Raw genomic sequence first — 17,388 nt, forward strand, 5'->3', positions numbered from 1 at the left:
GTCTCTGGTATCTATGGGATAGATAAGTTCTGTAGGCATTTGTTACCTCCAGCTCCTCAAGGAAGCCTTGCATAACTTTGACAGTATCTAATACTGTAGTTTTACAGGAGAACCCAGCCATCTTGGTCTTCCTGCAGAAGGTATCAGCCTATTTGATCATGTCATAATTTTAGAAGTTTTCTCTCCAAAGTTTTGCGCAGAAATAAGATCCTTCAGGCACCAGGTAGTCTCCCAGGCAGTCAGTCTTTTTCTCATTGCTGTGAAATCACAGCTGCACGTAATCACCTAAGGGTGTGTGCAGGAGATAAATGTGTATGGATCCAGAGGTAACATTAGGTACTTCCGTAAGGGCCTGAAATATCACTTCAGGTATTGAATATCACATGCTGTCCTGCTCACATATTTTACTCAGAACTGCTTTATGATATCTTGCAATGTATGTCGAGGTGCTAGGGAAAAGAATTGAAGCCTCATGTTTTCTCTTTTTGAAAGAAAAAAAACACAACAAAAAACCTCTGCAGAAGATCAAAATGTTTGTGAGCTAGTTATATCTGGTGAGCAGAGAGTTGATCCTATTCTTGAATGGCTGGAGGTGAAGATATTAGTCACCGTCTCTGTATGGTCTCCTATTCTTTTGAGCTGCTGTACACCAAAGCAATGCTTTAGTGAGCGCTAACACAGCATTATGCTGGCAATTACTCCTAATTAGCCAGTTTAGCCTCAGGTGGTCCCCAAGGGAAGGGGAGATGGTTTTAGTGGCAGGTATGGGGCAGAAGCTTAACTGTGGTGAACCGAATCATGGCCTGAAGGGCCAAGCTATCCTTGCAGACCACAGAGGCACCTACTGGGACCACTGCTTGTTAAAACACCTCGGTTTGGACAGCTTGAATACCCCTTGTTGTGTAATGTTGGGCTACTTGCTATAAGAGAACCAGATCCCTTGGAAATCAGTTCATAATTCTTATATTCTGGCTAGTGGCTTTCCTTGTCCTCCACACCTGACACAGATAATCCAGTCATGTGGTGTTTGAGATGTGGTCTGTGTCCCAGATGAGGCAGAACTGGCATAGCTACCTACCCTTTTCCTAAGGGTTCCCATCTTCTGCACTCTCCCTGTGGTATTACAGGCTGTGACCCTGGCTTATCTCCCTGAACAGTATGTTAGTTCCTTCTGACTTTTGCCAGTAAGAAGACGGGAAAAAAAACCAACAACAACCAACCAAACAAAAAACATCAAGCCACAAAAGAACCAGATCCAATGAGAAGTTTGAATACTATTTTTCTTGGGAAGATGTGCAGTGTCTTCTCTTCAGATTCTGTATATAGCACCACCCAGACAGGGCCCATTGCCAGCCTGAAGTCTCTGTGGGACTTCATCTTCTATCAGTGCCATTTAAGCCAGGCTTTTTTTTTTGTAGTTAGTGATGATAGCTGATGTTTCTGTAGCATTTTGTATTTGAAAAACCACCCTAGAAGTAATTTTTTTTTTTTCTCTTCAAGACACCGATGGAAAGGTCCAAAATAGAGAAAGCTGGTTAATTTGGGAAATGATCCCCAAATGTACATTTTCCTTTGTGTATGCCCAACAATTTCTCTCTAGGAGGCAAAGGCAGGAGATGCACTCCCATTTCTGCATTACAGCAGGCTCCCTTTGCATGCGTTGTCTTCTAAGCAGATCCTTATTTTTGTGATCACAGATTGGAAGAAAAGTGTGTTCCTGTCTGCTTGTTTTGGGCTAGAGTCTTTCTTGGGAAGATCTTACTTTGCAAATATCTAATTATATCACAATGTGGCTTTTCAGAATCAAGGAATATGCTCCAGTCTGTCTCTTTTTTTGTAATCAGATTCCTATTCTATAGAAAACAGCTGTTGATACCTGGATATGCTTTGCTCTATGAATAATTCAAATCAAGATTTGATTTAAAGCTTGCAGTACTTAACACTAGTCAACAGAATAATTATGTGATTGGTGCTGGGAGAAACTAGCATCTATATTAAAGGGAGAGAGGAGCCAATGCTAGAAGTTAGATGAGTAAGTTAGTTAATCCTGCCTCTGCCACCAGTGTCCTTCTGTGATCCTGTGGTAAAGCTTTTGACTGTCACATTGATGCATAGGTGTTGAAAGGGGGGATATTGTTTCAAAGAAAAGAAGCTATTGTTTCAAAAAACCCCAAAGCCTTGTAAGGTTTATCTTATTAAAGTTTGGTGCTTTTAGCTCTGTCAGATATTAGCCAGGCAATATTTATCATGCTAATTAAGTGTTCTATTTAAAGAATTTAAAATGCTGACTTTTTTGATGAAATTTCTACAAACAGCAGTAGGAGAGAGAAAGCTCAAAGTTTCTTCACTTTCTGGAAGTACCAGAATTGATGAGTTTTTAAACACACCAAAGTTTAATAAAAAATCCAATTCTTGCTAAGCTCTGCTATTGGTCTCTGAGGCTGTCACTGTGTGGATTATGAGAACAATGTCATTGAACTGAATTCCTCTTTAATATGCCACAATTGAAAGGATGATAAGAGCACTTTCACATTCCAGAAAGCTTTTTCATTGTAATAACTTTAAGTTATGGATTTATATTAAAGTGTATAAAATTATGAGGTTCCCATGTCACACAGTAGTGTAAAAATCAGTAGTATGACTTTGCTGTGCTGGTGGATTGAGCATGAGATGGACACTGGCCTACTGCTGAAAAGGTGAACCCTATTAAAATGATTTTTAATAAGCTTTTAAAATGGTTGCCGTTTTGCTATTCACATAATTAAAAGGGAGGGAAAGCTACTCAAACTAGTAAATAGAGAAGAACCTTCAGGCCTCACAATACTTTCTCCAGTCTCATTTCCTTTGCAAACACTTGGAATACAAAGTTAAAACTTGCAGGTATGGCTGTGATAAAATTTAAGTTAAAGTCCATAACTTTGCCAAGAGGGCAAAACCACTGCTTATCCTATTCTGCATTTTTTTTTAACCTGGCTTTCAATCTCTAAGGTTTTTGTACGTGCCAAGAGTATTTCCATTCTCTAAACTGCTGTTCCTGAATATGTGTTTAGACTGAGCAACCAACACAATTGGTGTGTAAGTTACCTATTTTACTGTTCACCCATTTACTGTTACACTGCCCTTTTACTGCACCCTCATGTTGAGACGTTGACATATTTGTAATTAGGATTTTTTCCAGCAAACCAGCAACATAGCAAGTTGAACCCTATTAGTGAAATTAAACTCCTAAGTGCATTTGGAAGAACACTGATTACCAGACTAAATAATCCAGAACAAATGGCTAGAGTTTTGAAAGGCTGACAAACAAAAATGAGTAATAAAACCAAGCCTTTTGGAATATTTATAGGAGTTATCTAGTTTTTTCTTTCCAAGGTAATCATGCAAACCTAGCAAAACCAGGACTTCTATAATGTAATGCTTTTCATACTAGGGGCAATGATTTAGATGCTGTAGGTGAAATGCTGGTAGGAAGTCAGCACTGATTTGTATAAAATTTGGACATCTTTCTATGAAGGCACCCTGAGCTTCCAGTGTCTGCTAAGAAATTTTTTAAGGGAGCTCATCAAAAGATACCAGAGTGCTTCCTACCTAGTTTTAACTCAGCGCAAATAGCATTATTCTTTAAATAGAGAAAAACAATATCTGTTGCTGGAAATTGATTTACTATAAAAGCTTTGAAAACAACTCTCCCCCTGCCCACTGAGTTCTGACAGAGGAGATCCTTTCATCCAGCATTGCCCCCACTCCAGCAGCTTGCAGTGGCTTCCTGGGTTGCAACAACATGCTGAGTCCCTTTTTTCTTTCCATCATCTTGGGCACTTGGTGTTGATGTGCTCCTGCCCCTCTCCCAGCTTGCTGTGACCCTCATCCACTCTATATCCAATCTGAATTTGGGAAGCATCTTTACATGCACCGATGAGGAGCACTCTTCCTTTTCTCCTTTTCTCCCACTTTGTTGTCTACATTGTAGCCAACGGGACAGCAATCTTCCCCCTTACTTCCTAGCCACAACTCTTTAATTGAAGCATATGTTTGTGGTGTGAGTAAACACTTCTGCTGTCAATCACCGTTTCCTTCACTATGGGACATAACTCCTAGCCAGCACAATTTGGGCAGAGCAGCCTTTTTTTCATTGAAGCAACATCTTCTTTCTGTCAAGGGCATATCACCTCTGTGCTATGCTAACACGTCAGCATTGCAAACAAGGGCAAATGCAGATATGGGATTTAGAAGAGGGATAATTTGCTCAGAGGTGGTTGTTGAAGAGCACAACACCAAGCCATATGGCTGGAAACCTTCATACAAAATGAATTCTGTCATTATCTGGTAGGGTCTACTTGTAGCCATTTTCCCAAGGATCTTTCTCATGTTCAAAGAATCTGTGATATTCACTGAGCAACTCCAATGTGCAGATCTGGGAAAATAAGTATATCTGCTGTTGCCTGTGTTGCCCTGTCATGTAAGTATACGCTTACAGCAGAGGGATTTTTTTTCGCTCTGTTGTTAAAGCTGTCATGCCAAAACAATGAATAATGGCTCTACAGGAAAGGCATGACAGTCAGTTACCTAGCCATACATACTAAGGTGAATGCAATAGGTCTTGTAACGTCTCCAGTGAGATATTTTGGTACCTTTGAGCCTTCAGTGGCCATAAACTGGAATTACTGCAGTAACTTTATGCCATGTTTTACATTTGACTTTCTACCATACTTATCCTTCAGGCATTACTGGATTGGGACTTTTTTTTAAAGGGCCCTACTTTGTGAACTAATTATGATGAATGTTGATGTGACTTCTGTTGATCTCTTTAAATTACCTGTTAGTCTGTTGGAATTCATCTTGAAGGCATTTTTTTAATGAAATTTTTTCATGAACATTAATACAACCTGTGGGAGATATGAATAAAAAAATCCCCCAATCCTGCCAAGAGAAGAAGAGAATAGCTTATGTGCCAGCTGCTTTTTTTGTTGTTGTTTTTTGTTATCCTGCTTTCTGTGATATTAATACAGCTGGTTTCCAAGGCACTTAAATAGATAACAGGTTGTTAAAGTATGGAGAAATTCTCCTTGAGAAGAGAGTGAATAATTAGGACTGCTTCCCAAACATGGAACCGTTTCCATGACTCAAAAGGTGCTGCACTCAAATAACTAAACCTTGTGATCTTCATAGGAGATTGTTCTGTCTTGCAGATATATTTCCTACCTCATCCAAGATTAGTGAATAATTTCTCAAGTTATTTTTTTGTGTGGTCAGTCTGTAGCAGAGCAAAGGAGTTTATCCTTGTGCTGCAGCAGGGATATGAGGTTTACTTTGCAATTATTTAGGTGACAATGGGTACTTCTTTAGCACCTGTCTGATCAATGTTTTATCTACTGTGTTTCATTCAAAAGTTATGAATATGACTTACTAAATCATTATAAATTATTGTAATTATTCAACCCATATGTGAAGGAAACCCCATCAGGTTTGTGAAAACTAACTTCGTGTTAATGTATCTCTGTCACAATTTCTATAGGTACAATGGATGCAAGTTGCACAGCAGTTGGTGAATATTAACTTTACGGAAGGGGAATGTTTCTTACGTGTAAGACTTAAAAAAACCCAAACATTAAATTTAGAGGGCAGATCAGTGAAGAGATGCTGGTAGATTCTGAGATAATATGGAAGTCCTGCAGTCTTTGTGCAGATGGCCTTGATCACAACAAATCCTTTTCCCTGCAAGGATTGTGGAGGCTTGTTGAGGGAAAGAGTTCTGAAGGTCTTTTGTGTCCATATGTAGTGAAATTCCTGCAGAATGGATCTGAGGTTTGTACATGCTGGAGTGTTTTGTAATGCTAGACAGCAGTATTAGCAGGTCATGATGGGCAGAAAGCATTACATGACTACAGAATAAACCAGAAAGCATCACAGAATAAAACTGTTACTAAGCTTGGCAGCAGAAGAAAGTAGAAAATACTTCTTTTCTGCTTTTCCTGAGCTTAATACAGACATTTCAGTAGACATGTTATAGATGGATTTAAATTCTGATGGTTATTAGAAAGACTTTTCACAGTCAATGGAGATCTTGTTTCTTTTTTCTATACCACTGTTCATTTAATTCTTCAAAGTGGTCGTAATCAATTTGATCAAGGAAAGCTTATGACATTTTGCACTTTGTTCCACAGAAATACCTCAGGAGCTTTTTCTCTGCAATGCTGAAATCTCCATCATCTCCATTGCACATTGATAAAGTGGGGCTAATGCTGTCAAAACACACCATCTGTGAATTCTCACCCTTCTTCAGGAAAGGCGTTTTTGACTATAGCAGCCATGGGACCAGCTAACTTTTGAGACAGGACCCATCTGCCAGAGGAGCACAGTCGGAGTGGTGCCATCACTTTTGTTCTGTGAGAGAAATGGGGGGAAGGAAAAAAGGTATCTTCCTCCATACCTGGCAAGTTGCATCAAAATTACTCCAGTTAGCTACATCCAATGCTAGCCTTTGGCCTTTACCAGTTCTCGTCTTAGTGCCTGCATTTTCCTGGCATGGGGTACACAGACATTCTTGTGTAAGTTGATCTGTTAATACTGTAAAAAAGTTCTGACTCTCATGCTGTGTTTAGATTTGCTCCTTAGTGGGAGTACTTCCTTCCCATTTGCTCAATTTGTTCTGGTGATGCAAGAGCATCTCGTGTTTACCGTGGAGGTGTATCGTTCTGACAGAGGGTTTGTGAGCAGCCTTTTGGTTTCTGTACAAGCTGTTCCTTTAAAGAACACTTCGTCTTTTGTTTCCTTATAGCATACTGTGGTGTTTAAGGTAATGCTCGTACTCCACTGTTTCTTTTTTTCCCTCCCAGGCACACATTTTAACTATTGGACTGTATAATTGTATGGTTTTCCTCAGAAGAATTAAAGGGCCTGGGTAACTTGAATGTTTACAAAAATATATGCAGCAGAATATAATTTAAACCCTGTATAAGTCTTCCAAACTTGGTTATTTTGAAGCAGAACAAATCACTGTTAATTAAGAAGCAGAGGAAGCAATAGTTACCGAAGAATGCGTTCAGCATCTTTTCAGATTTTCTAATTACCCAGACTGTAAGTGGATACTGTACACTGTACAGACTCATAGCTATGCATAAAACTAAAGCAAACTGCTATATTTCTTTTTTGAAAAATAGTTTTTTCACAATAGCATAACATTGTAAAGCATGAGTTTTATTTGCATTGGTCAGAATTTACAGAATTTGACTAATAGTCCTTCAGAATTTCTCAGGACTCATTCAGGCTTGCACATGTATATACAGGTAGAAGTCATTTTATATTGTGGCTCCAAAAATATGTATACACTGTGACTGAAATTGAGTACATGTACATGTTGATGTATAATTGGTTGTATAAAAATGAAGATCGAACAACTTCCAGTTATTAAAACAGATAATGAAAGGTAAGTTTTGTGTGCCATTTGTTAGGACTGTGAAGCATTACTTGTGAGTTGCCATCATTGACCACTGGTAGGTCTTGGTGAAGTATTTCGTGTTGTAGAAAATTATTATTAAAACCTAAAGTAACAACACTGGTGACATTTTTATTTAATGACCTAAATTATAGGACAGTAATGATCTACATTTAATATGATACATTTAATATGATACATTTAAAGATAATTGGGTTCCATTATTAAGCCTAATCTGTTACAATAAGCATTTCTAATTAAAAAAAAAAAAAGAAAAAAGAAAAATTATTAGAATGGATCATTTAAATTTTGAGAATATTTTTATTATTTTGATTCATTTCAGTGAAAACAAAAGTTAGGGTACAATTTCTAAACCACCAGAGCCCTATTATCAGCAGAGTAGACTTTGATGTCTTTGGATGTGTCTGACTGTGTCTCCCAGAGGTAAGTCCTATGCTTTGTGTCACTTAAGATTTGGAGAACCTGTTTGAGAAAAACACAACTAGACCAGTGGAGTGAAAAATATGAATATTTGAATTTTTCACATGAATTTAAAAGGCTTGTACTTGGTTCCTGTTTACAGTACAAATTAATTCAGGGAGGAGCATATGCTCTAGTGGTATAAACATGCCAATAAGGTGGCTAATTTATGTTGGCTAGTTTATCTGGCCTACAGTGTTAAATGTGTACGTTGAAAATAACGAACTAAAGGCTGATTAATCGCTCCATTTAAAATGTCATCAAGTTAAAAGCTACAGAAATGCAAGTGTAAGCATGCAATTAGGACCACAACCCCAGGCTACCAGCTTTTCCCACCTTCTTATCTATCTTTCAGTGGTACTCAGAGTTTAATCAATGACTGCAAGCTCAGGCTAGACTAAGAGGCATCTCTTAATGATTTCATCAGTAAAAATATGATGGCTCTCCAAAACCTGCAGTCTTTAAACCCAGACTTTGTAAGAAAATTTCAATAGAAGCTGAGATGCATGTCAAAATTATTAGCTGTTTTCAAGATGTTCAAACTGCATTTCTGTAAAGATATCTTCAGGCTCTAAATTTCTCCATTAATTTTATTTTTAAAATATTGGCACTTTCAAAAATATTGTGAAAGTAATCTCGAGGACTCGTACAGTTTTTTCCAAAGTGCTCTGTAATTGGGCTTGTGGGCTTCGCATCTGCAAAGGCCTTAAGCGAAACCTTAACTTCTGTATCAGGACTATTTATGTTTCAAGTGAAGTGTGTATTTAAGTGCTTTACTGAACTGGGGCCATCGTTCCTACCCATGTGACTGAAGCTGTGCTTCCATTTAAGTCACCAAACAACTTGGCTTATATTCTTGCTGACCCTACAGCAATTCTTCTTCAATAGGGATGCACAAAAAAGGCCAAAAAGCACACTGGAGATAGTGCTGGGCTAGTTTTCTGCATGATACCTTGGTCAAGATGCAAAAAGATTCTGGGCAAAGCTTCCGTGTTGGTCTTGAGCCCTCAATCCTTTAACTGGAAATGCTTTTCCTGTGAATATGCTGCTTCGCATAGGAAAGAGGTAGAGCAGCCCCTAAAGCCCTGCTGCTAGATGGCTCCTGGCAGTCCTCTTGCTCCACAAGCTGCCGTGTCCTGAGAGCCTGCAAGGTCAATTCTAAAACCAATGCTCAGCTGCTGCTGTTGGAGATGATGGTAGAGGGTCTTCAGAATTGCCCTAAAAATGTAAGGGGGAAGAACCCATTTTTTTAATTAATTAAATGTAATACATTAAAAACAAACAAACAAACAAACAAAAAAGTGGGACACTAAATGTGTTGCACCAGACAATCAGACCCAATCTTTCCAGTTTAATCAGTAATACTTTAAAAGCTAGTGCAGAATTTCCTATTTACTGTCCACGCAACCTACCCTGTATATGAGAATAATATGTTCATACTAGACTGATAAAGCTTGAAATTTTATATGCTACTGGCTCACTGAAGCCCCCACATTGGAAGAAATAAATTATTTTTAACTTAGCAAGATTCTTGCATTCACCCCTGGATTTTTTCTATGTTCATTAGATCTTGGGGAAAAAAAATACGGTTGGTAAGCTGAAGAGTGAAAATCTGTTGGCATCCAACCTCATCGTGGGAAATACACAATGTTCCTTTGCAGGAGAGTCTTCATGAGCAACTAAGCTCTATAGAGTTGCATAAGCCTTGAGATCCAGTTGAAGGATTGAAGTCTGGATATATTTTCTTGGCAGACCTATGAAGTGAATTTTTGATGTATTGGATCCTGCTACTTTTTTAAAATTGTTTTATTATTTTAAGAGTGTTTTGGTTGCAGACCAGGATGCTATTGTGGATGCACATTTGTCAAAGCAGTAACAACAAAGTTGATCAGAAAAGAAACCCCAAAACAAAACAGGTAGGGGTAGCGAGCTGTGAGCTGAGTATGCTTTTCTGTGGGAAGTATGTAAACTTCCATGATGCCATCCTGTCTGCTATGGTTAAATCATTAAAAGAGCTTTTCCGACTGGACAAGAGTACCAGATCACAAAAGCTACTATTCTTTTGTCTTCTTGAGATTGATTTTTAAAACAGTTTTAAAAGGAGTGGGTATGTGGGGAAGCTTTATTAAGGGATCACACTAATGTTTGATAAAACGGAGGCAAGATTTTGGACTAGAGGCTTTAGCCTCTTGTCTCAGAAAAAAAATGCCAGTGGCAGCATGGGAAGCCCTGTTTCTGTTTTCTTCTTTATAATTTTATTTTCTTTATACACACTGACATTTTTCTCCAATGTCATGCTAACAGCTGAAGTGTCAGCTCCCCATTGCGCAGTTTGTGCATTCACAAGAGAATTTCAGCAGTGTTTTTGTTGTTGTTTTTAAGGAATTGGTCTTAGAAAAAGAAGTAGGTCTAAGGAAAAGTCTACAGACTTTTTCAAATTCCTTCTCTGTTTCTTTTGATAGCTTCTTCTATCATAAGTTTTGTCTAAATAACTTGTTCTCATTCTCTGTAAATTTTTTTATTTCCTTACTGTGTTTTCCTGTTTTACAGGTGGTTTAGAAGAATATGCTGGGAGGAGTTGAAGAAAAACAAAACCCTTTATTATTTGTAAAGAGGTAGTTATTTTGTCATCTTCTGATCTAGCAAAGTGGGACACGAGTTTCTGATCTTTTTACGTGTATTAAACTTCTGAGCCTTCAAAGGTCTTGCATTCTACAGCTTTTTGGGGCATTATTGTACTTTTTCGTTATCATCCCTATATTCTTTTCCATTGTAATTAACATTTGACATGAGCCTGTCTTCAAACAATGTATTCAAGGAGAGGGAGCTTTCTACTTAATGAAACCTCCTTATTTAGGTCAGGAGGCTTTTTTGGGACTCTGCCTTTTGTCACCATCCTTACCCAACGCTGTATTTTCTCCACATTAACCTGTTTTAATGTTGTCTTGAGGCAGGGGTTGCCTCTGTAGTAATCTGTTTTTCTGTTTCCTTAAGTTCTGCATCAAAGATCACCAACTGAAACCAGGTTTTAGTCATGTTCTGCAATAATCAAGGTTCTTGCTTTTTGATATTGTGAATTAGAACAGAAATCAATCTCAAAAATGAAGGGGGGAAAAAAAAGAGATTTATGATTGTTGTTGTTGTTATTGTGTAACCTGGGAAATCTCAGTGTGTTTTCAGGACTTATGTATCATGGTTGTCTCTTATTCCTGAACATGGATAACCAGGACATGTATGAGTTGGAAATTACTCCCTTTCATGGTGCAAGCCAGCATACTAACAATGAGAGTTTCAAGAATTGTTCTATGGAAACTGAAACCGTCAGTGTATCAAATTACCTGTTCCCATTGAGTTCAGCAGGAGCCAAGGTAATGTACTACTACTGAAAAAAACAAGCCATGGCACATTTCCGTCTATAATCACCTCTTATTTGTATCATTTACATTTGGACTAAATGCTCTTAAAGGTCTCTTCCAACCTAAATAATTCTGTGATTCTGTGATTTTTTTAGTAGCTGAGCATCAGGGGAAGAGTGCTGGACAATGTAGGGGCAATAAAGCCCTCTGAAAGGTTAACGTAAGGCTGTGAGCAATTAGAAACTTATCTGTTTGTCCTGTATTCCGGTCGGTCCAATTTTGAGCTTGGGAGTGTTCATTAGTGCAGTATGGATAAAAGAAATTGCCAGTCTAGGAGGCAGGCGCTTCCAGGAGGTATTGCAGATGCCCTCTGTGCTCCAACATGAAAAGGTTGCTCAACAGCTTGTGAAATCAGACTCTTGGACAAGCTTCCAAGCTGCCTGAGCGTATTGATTCTGGCACCTGCTTTCATAGGTTTATGTGTCCAGATGAAGTTACCTCTTAACATCTTAATTATATGCCAGACTTTGGCTTTGTCTGTGGTGTGAGTAACACTGGGTGTCATTAGGAAAGGCAATGGAGAATGGAAGTATGGCAAAAAAAGCAAGAAAATTTAAAAAAAAAAAAAAAAAGAAACAAAACCAAGTGCTCATTCTAAAAACATGTATCACAAATTTCTTAATATGCAGTAACAATAACATTTGCATAGCATTTTCTACTGAATTGAACCAAAATTGCTCAAATGTGAAGCAAATGAGAGCATCCTTCAGCACAGCTCATCTCATATGCAAGAGGATTTCATTTCCCCCATTCTCTTGTAATGGTGGAGCAAGGTTTTAGTGTGTCAGTGAGAAATGCTGCAGGCTTCCTAATCCTAACTGGGACTTTTTTAGGGTGTATTTGCAATACATGTATCATTCAGTGAACTAAATTAAGGGTGGCATTTGTAAATTTTACTGAGTAGTCTGGCCTTTACATGCAGGATGAGATTTTACAGGGCAGGTTTGGCTGCTTCAACAGCGCACATTTGGCATCCTGCACCTTGCAGGACAAAAGGCTTATAATAATATTCACTATACCATTATGAAGGCTTTTGTAATACCTTTCCAGCAAGAATTTGACAAGGCTGATAAGCGGCACTGCCTAGATGATATCCTGGAAAATCAGTAAGAACAGGACTTCCTTGGGTTAAGTGATTTATTATCCAGGTAGGAGAGGTTGGGTTGTGGTTATTGAGGCTTCCCAGAGCTCTCTGCTGAAAATTTTGTGGTCACTCCTTGGAGATATTCTGAACTTAGAGTTACTAATTTGTTTTATGAGCCTGTGATTTCTCTGCACTTTGGCCAATATTCACTGCTCAGGTGGAAACTTTTTCTTCTTGTGGTGGGTGCCCATTCAAAATGCAGAAAGCTAGTGGTGGCAGAAGGGGACTTAAAAAAGGTGCTGGTGCTACTTGAGCACCTCGAGAGCTAAGTCTAACACCCCTTCCCCAGGTTAACCTGCCTGACAAAGCTCAGGACTCACTAGTTACTTCCTACAACTTCCCACAAGTCACAGCAAAGGAGCTGCTCTGTGGTTTCTCTGTGGGTTTCCAATGACATTCAGTTCCTCTGGTTCCTTTGCCCAAGCACTTTTTAAAGTAAATCACGTTTCAGTTGCAGTTGTTTTGGAGATTAAATGCACATATTGTGACAATCCTTTTTCATTCACTTGGTGTCATTTGTTTACTGTCCCCTTAGATACTGCCAGGGATGTGGAGAGAAAAAAAGCAAGCTGAAGTACCCATTTGTTTTTGTATTTCCTCTCTGTTCCTCTAGCTTTATGATGTTCAAACCCCCTTATTTTCACCTTCACACAGAAATGTACCTTCAAGGACAATTTTACACTCTGGTTGGTCTCCAGGTAACCTAAATTTTTCATTCCCTTATTAAACCTAAGCTTGTAACTGAAACTGAACTCTCATCCCTTTTCAAATTAAGCCCTTGTTGCAAAATGTCAAGGATTTTACAACTCTGTCAAATGGAAGTCACTGATGCTGGGAACCTATTGACACCAAGGGGTTAACCCATTAGCCACTATTTAATATCCTCAGCTTTAATCTACAGAATCACTGCTAACACTGTGACTTACTAACCCCACCACAAAGATGTCCAAGAACTGGTGTTATTAGGTCTTTTATTCAGGGATAGACTTGGGAGAAAACTAAACAACTTCACAGCTGTAAAGGAAAATGAATAAAGGGCCTGGGAATGAAAACCAGCAGTAATTACAGAGAGATGCATCCTGTGTTAACAGGCCTTGGGGCCAAACCAGCTGTTAATTATAAAAATTCCTCCAAGTTTCTAATCTCAGTGCAGCTGCAGTGGGATGGTGCATGTGGTACCCATGGCACCACGGGAGCTGGAGTGAACTGGACAGACTGGTCTGGAGTGGCTGCCTGTGGTAAGGCTGTTGGGTTAGGCTGAGCTGTCCCACAAATCTCCCAGATATGGGCACATTTCCCAGTCCACCTGCGTGATCACATGTTTATGGGACTGCCAAGATGAGCGCAGGCACTGTTCTCAGTAAGGGCATGTGGGTGCTCCAGAGGGCCACACCGGGACACGAGAACAGAGGAGGGCTCCAAGGCATCCCCGCTGCTGCTCCCAGCACTGGAGCTGTCAACAGATATTTTGAGAAATCAAAACCAGGATTTCTGCAGGTGCACACGGTACACTGGTGAGCCCCTCCTCACCAGCTTTTAGGTCAGATAAATAGGCCAGGGAGCAAAAAAACCCAAGCTTTCCATCTGACTCCATCACCAAATCCTCCTTTCCTGCAGTGGGTGGGGTGGGAGCAGGAGTTGCAGCCTGACGGCGAGGAAGACTCCGAGGGTACCAGGTAGCCCTGGGACTAGTGCTGCCAGCCCCTGCTCCCAGCTCTGTACAGCTATTTGGCTTGTTCCCCACACCACTTGGGTACAGACTGGGAACACAGTGTCATTTTCTGGCCACAGAAATAATACAGTAGTTTAAAAGGCAGAATGTGATGTAACAAGGAGGTGGGCAGGGGAGGGTAGGGAACAGGGGAGTGAGTTTGGATTTGCAGAGGATGATAAATCTTTGGGCATTCAGGTTTTGGGAGGAGTGGGCTCAAAAAAAGATTAACATGCATTGTTTCCTCCTTGGTAAAACACTGGTTACAAGTAATTCTGAGGTTCATAAAGCTGGAGACTGGCAGTCTTGCCGTATGTTATTCAAAATATGCTGTTTTCCTCTTACCGTCGCCTGGTTTTTCTTCTACAGAAATGCCTTGATAAGATATTGCAGTGATTTACCTGACAGATCTGATGGTCCATCTCTACTGTGGAGGCTTTGGAAGGTACTTGCTCAAGGAGAGCACGTTCCCAGTATCACCAATTCTGTGGAAGTGCTAAATTAGGATATTAGTTATTAAATTTGACTACACAAATTACCATTTATATCATTACAAATCTGTCTCTTCTGAGCAACCATTTTTATGGTGATGATACTAGTATTTACCTAAAAATTGCAGTACACAAGGTAAATTACATATTCCAACCTGCAATTTTTGCCAAGGATTTACACATGCAGAATAAATTTTCTCCTTAAGCAACAGCAATCATAAGTAATGTGCAGAAACATTCATAACCATGGTCTCACATGAAAGCTACATTTTTTCCCTCTGTAACCTGCTGTAATTACAGTGTACATCCATTCCACCATAGGTAGACACACCAGGGTTTTTTTCCCTGTTTTCCTCATACAATTTTAATGACTATCCCTGCTTAGAATACAACATTTTAAATTAAAAAATTAAAAATTTAGTAGATTGTTTCCTTGACAACAGCCAGGGCAGCATTTAATTCCCCCCTGTGTCATTTATGTAAATAAATACATACAGTTGCTGATACTAGTGATATAATGTGCCTGAGGCTAATTGTGCCATTACAAATATTTTGAGCCTAAGCTTGATAGTGCAGGTCATAGTACTTAAATATGTATGAACTGAACTAATTTAACATTCTTGCTGCTTACCAAGATATTGACAGAAGCCTACATAATGGGGCTACATGGGCATCATGAAGCAGCTGAGTTATGCTGGGTTGGGAGTTGTGGGGTTTGTGTTTTTTTGGGCTCCCAGTGGCAGCCCAAGGGAATAGGCTTGTGTGGGATCATGGATGGTGTGGATGGATCATGGACTAGATCCTGCTAGTTTCCTTCAGCCCCACAGATGTCTTCTCCTGGGGGCTTGGGGTAGGTTGTACTTGTGCAAGTACTTGCCTCAGACCTTTCAGCACATATAGTATGTTCGGAGGAAGGCCTGTAAGACAGCTTTGTCTTAGTAAGTGCTGCCTAAAGATGGCAGGCTTGGATCTTTGATTCATTAACTAGTCTCCAGGGCTGGTCCCAGGAGAGGATGAGCTGTGTGTCTGGATTGGTTTTGCCCAGAACAATGAGTGTGAGCACCCTGTGGTTGTGTTTGGAGCCTGTGGCTCTGCAGAGCAGCCACGTGGTCATGTTGTGCTCAGCTCCTGATGGTGAGGCTGGCCTGGACATGTCCAGAGGCAGGGTCCCCGCAGGGTGTCTGACAAAGGCCAGCCATACTTTGGGCACTGCAAGTTAATGAGTCATTAAGATAGAAGAAGATGAGGAGAGAAAATGCCAAGCTGTTTGGTCTAATCCCCATGTCTTGCCCTGTGGCTGTATGAGAAATCATTTAAGTTTACAAGCTCCCTGTTCGCAGGATATTCTGCCTGCCTTCATGAACTCAGCTCTCAGGTTTTCCTACCAAGCATCAAGCTCAGCTCTAGTGGAAAAAGTCCTCTTAAACCCCTCTGTTTGTTCTTAGGCTCAGGACTGCTGGTTTAGCCTGTAAAGAGCTTTGGCTGGGCTCAGTGGTGCTGTGCCTCTCAAAGCAGAGTGCAGCTGGAGGCAAGGAAAGCGGATTCCTCGTCTCTGCTTCTCTGATCTCTGGGTTGAGCCTCGCTGGGGAGTGTCTCCTGCAGGGTTTTGGCTCAGCGCACTCCCTTGGGCTGGTGGCAAATGAACTCTTGTAACATCACTGCAGTGTCAAGTTTGGCTACAGATAGAGTGAAATATATTTAAAGTAAAGGTTCTCTTAAATGTCATATCTCCAATGTCATGTTCATTCATAGCTGTTTAAGCAGGTGCTGAACTAAGTAAAAATTTACCAATGGCGCAGCTAGTGCTGACCCCAACTCCAGTGTTAAGAAACCTCGGAGACCAAATTGTGGTCGCTTGCCTCTTGGCACAGCGCTGACTCATCCTCTCTGAGGGTTATGTGTGTCAGCTGAAGGCTGCAACCAGCACAGCATACATGAATTTTCTTGGACACTATCATAGCCAGACAGGTTTATTGTCCTCGTTGTGTTGGCAAAACCTTCAGCGGATCTGTCAAGGCTGACTGAGATCGTCAACCCGTGCCAGCTGCTGGGTCTCAAAGTCAGCAGCACTACAGTGTTTTATATAGTCTGAGGTACTCACTGTAAGGAAATGTAATCCTGAAAGCAGCATATTTTAGGAGATGCAATTTCAGCAGAGCAGAGTGTTGCTCCTGCAGGGCTCTTAGCTGGGAAATGGCCTGCCACAAGTCACCTGATAAAGCTTGGGGCAACATGCCATGATGTACCATGATGGAGGGGAGGAAAAGCAGACATAAAGGAAGAAGTAATGAGAGAGAAGAGGCTTTAAAAACAGACCATCATGGTTTGAGTCACACTAAAAGGATTATTTGGTGGTGAATAACAGGGTCAGTAATTCTATATCTAACTGGAAGAACCATGTGCTGTCCCATTGCAGCAAGCTTGTCAGAGTTAATGTGTTGAAATGATGTTACACATAGCCTTGGTCCATGCCAGTAATTAATGAGTGCAATTAATCTGAGTAGAGATGACACCTTTTGTCAGCAACAGGTAAACCTTCCTAGCAAAGGTAAAGCTGAGCAAGCAGCTGAAAGAGAAATCATTAGCAACGTTCCCCTGTGATTGCAAAGTTTATCTTCCCACCTTGTTACTTCTTTAGATGGATGAGCTAAACACTGAGAATAGCAAAACAAGAAAAAGCCCTTCGTGAGCTTCTGAAACCATTCTTGCTG

At 40.1% G+C, this 17,388-nt stretch overlaps 1 protein-coding gene across 1 annotated transcript in view; it reads left to right on the forward strand.

The window, feature by feature from the left end:
• KIF16B (kinesin family member 16B) overlaps positions 1-17,388 on the forward strand; it is a 220,564-nt gene that overhangs the window by 132,578 nt on the left and 70,598 nt on the right. Inside the window, exons 26-27 of the mRNA XM_064446734.1 lie at positions 6,165-11,283; positions 13,011-13,173. Of these exons, the coding sequence (XP_064302804.1) occupies positions 6,165-6,323 (159 nt within the window). The 3' untranslated portion in view covers positions 6,324-11,283; positions 13,011-13,173. The remainder of the gene's footprint in view (positions 1-6,164; positions 11,284-13,010; positions 13,174-17,388) is intronic.

This window comes from Phalacrocorax carbo, chromosome 3 (genome assembly GCF_963921805.1).
Source record: "Phalacrocorax carbo chromosome 3, bPhaCar2.1, whole genome shotgun sequence".
NCBI classification, from domain to species: Eukaryota; Metazoa; Chordata; class Aves; order Suliformes; family Phalacrocoracidae; genus Phalacrocorax; species Phalacrocorax carbo.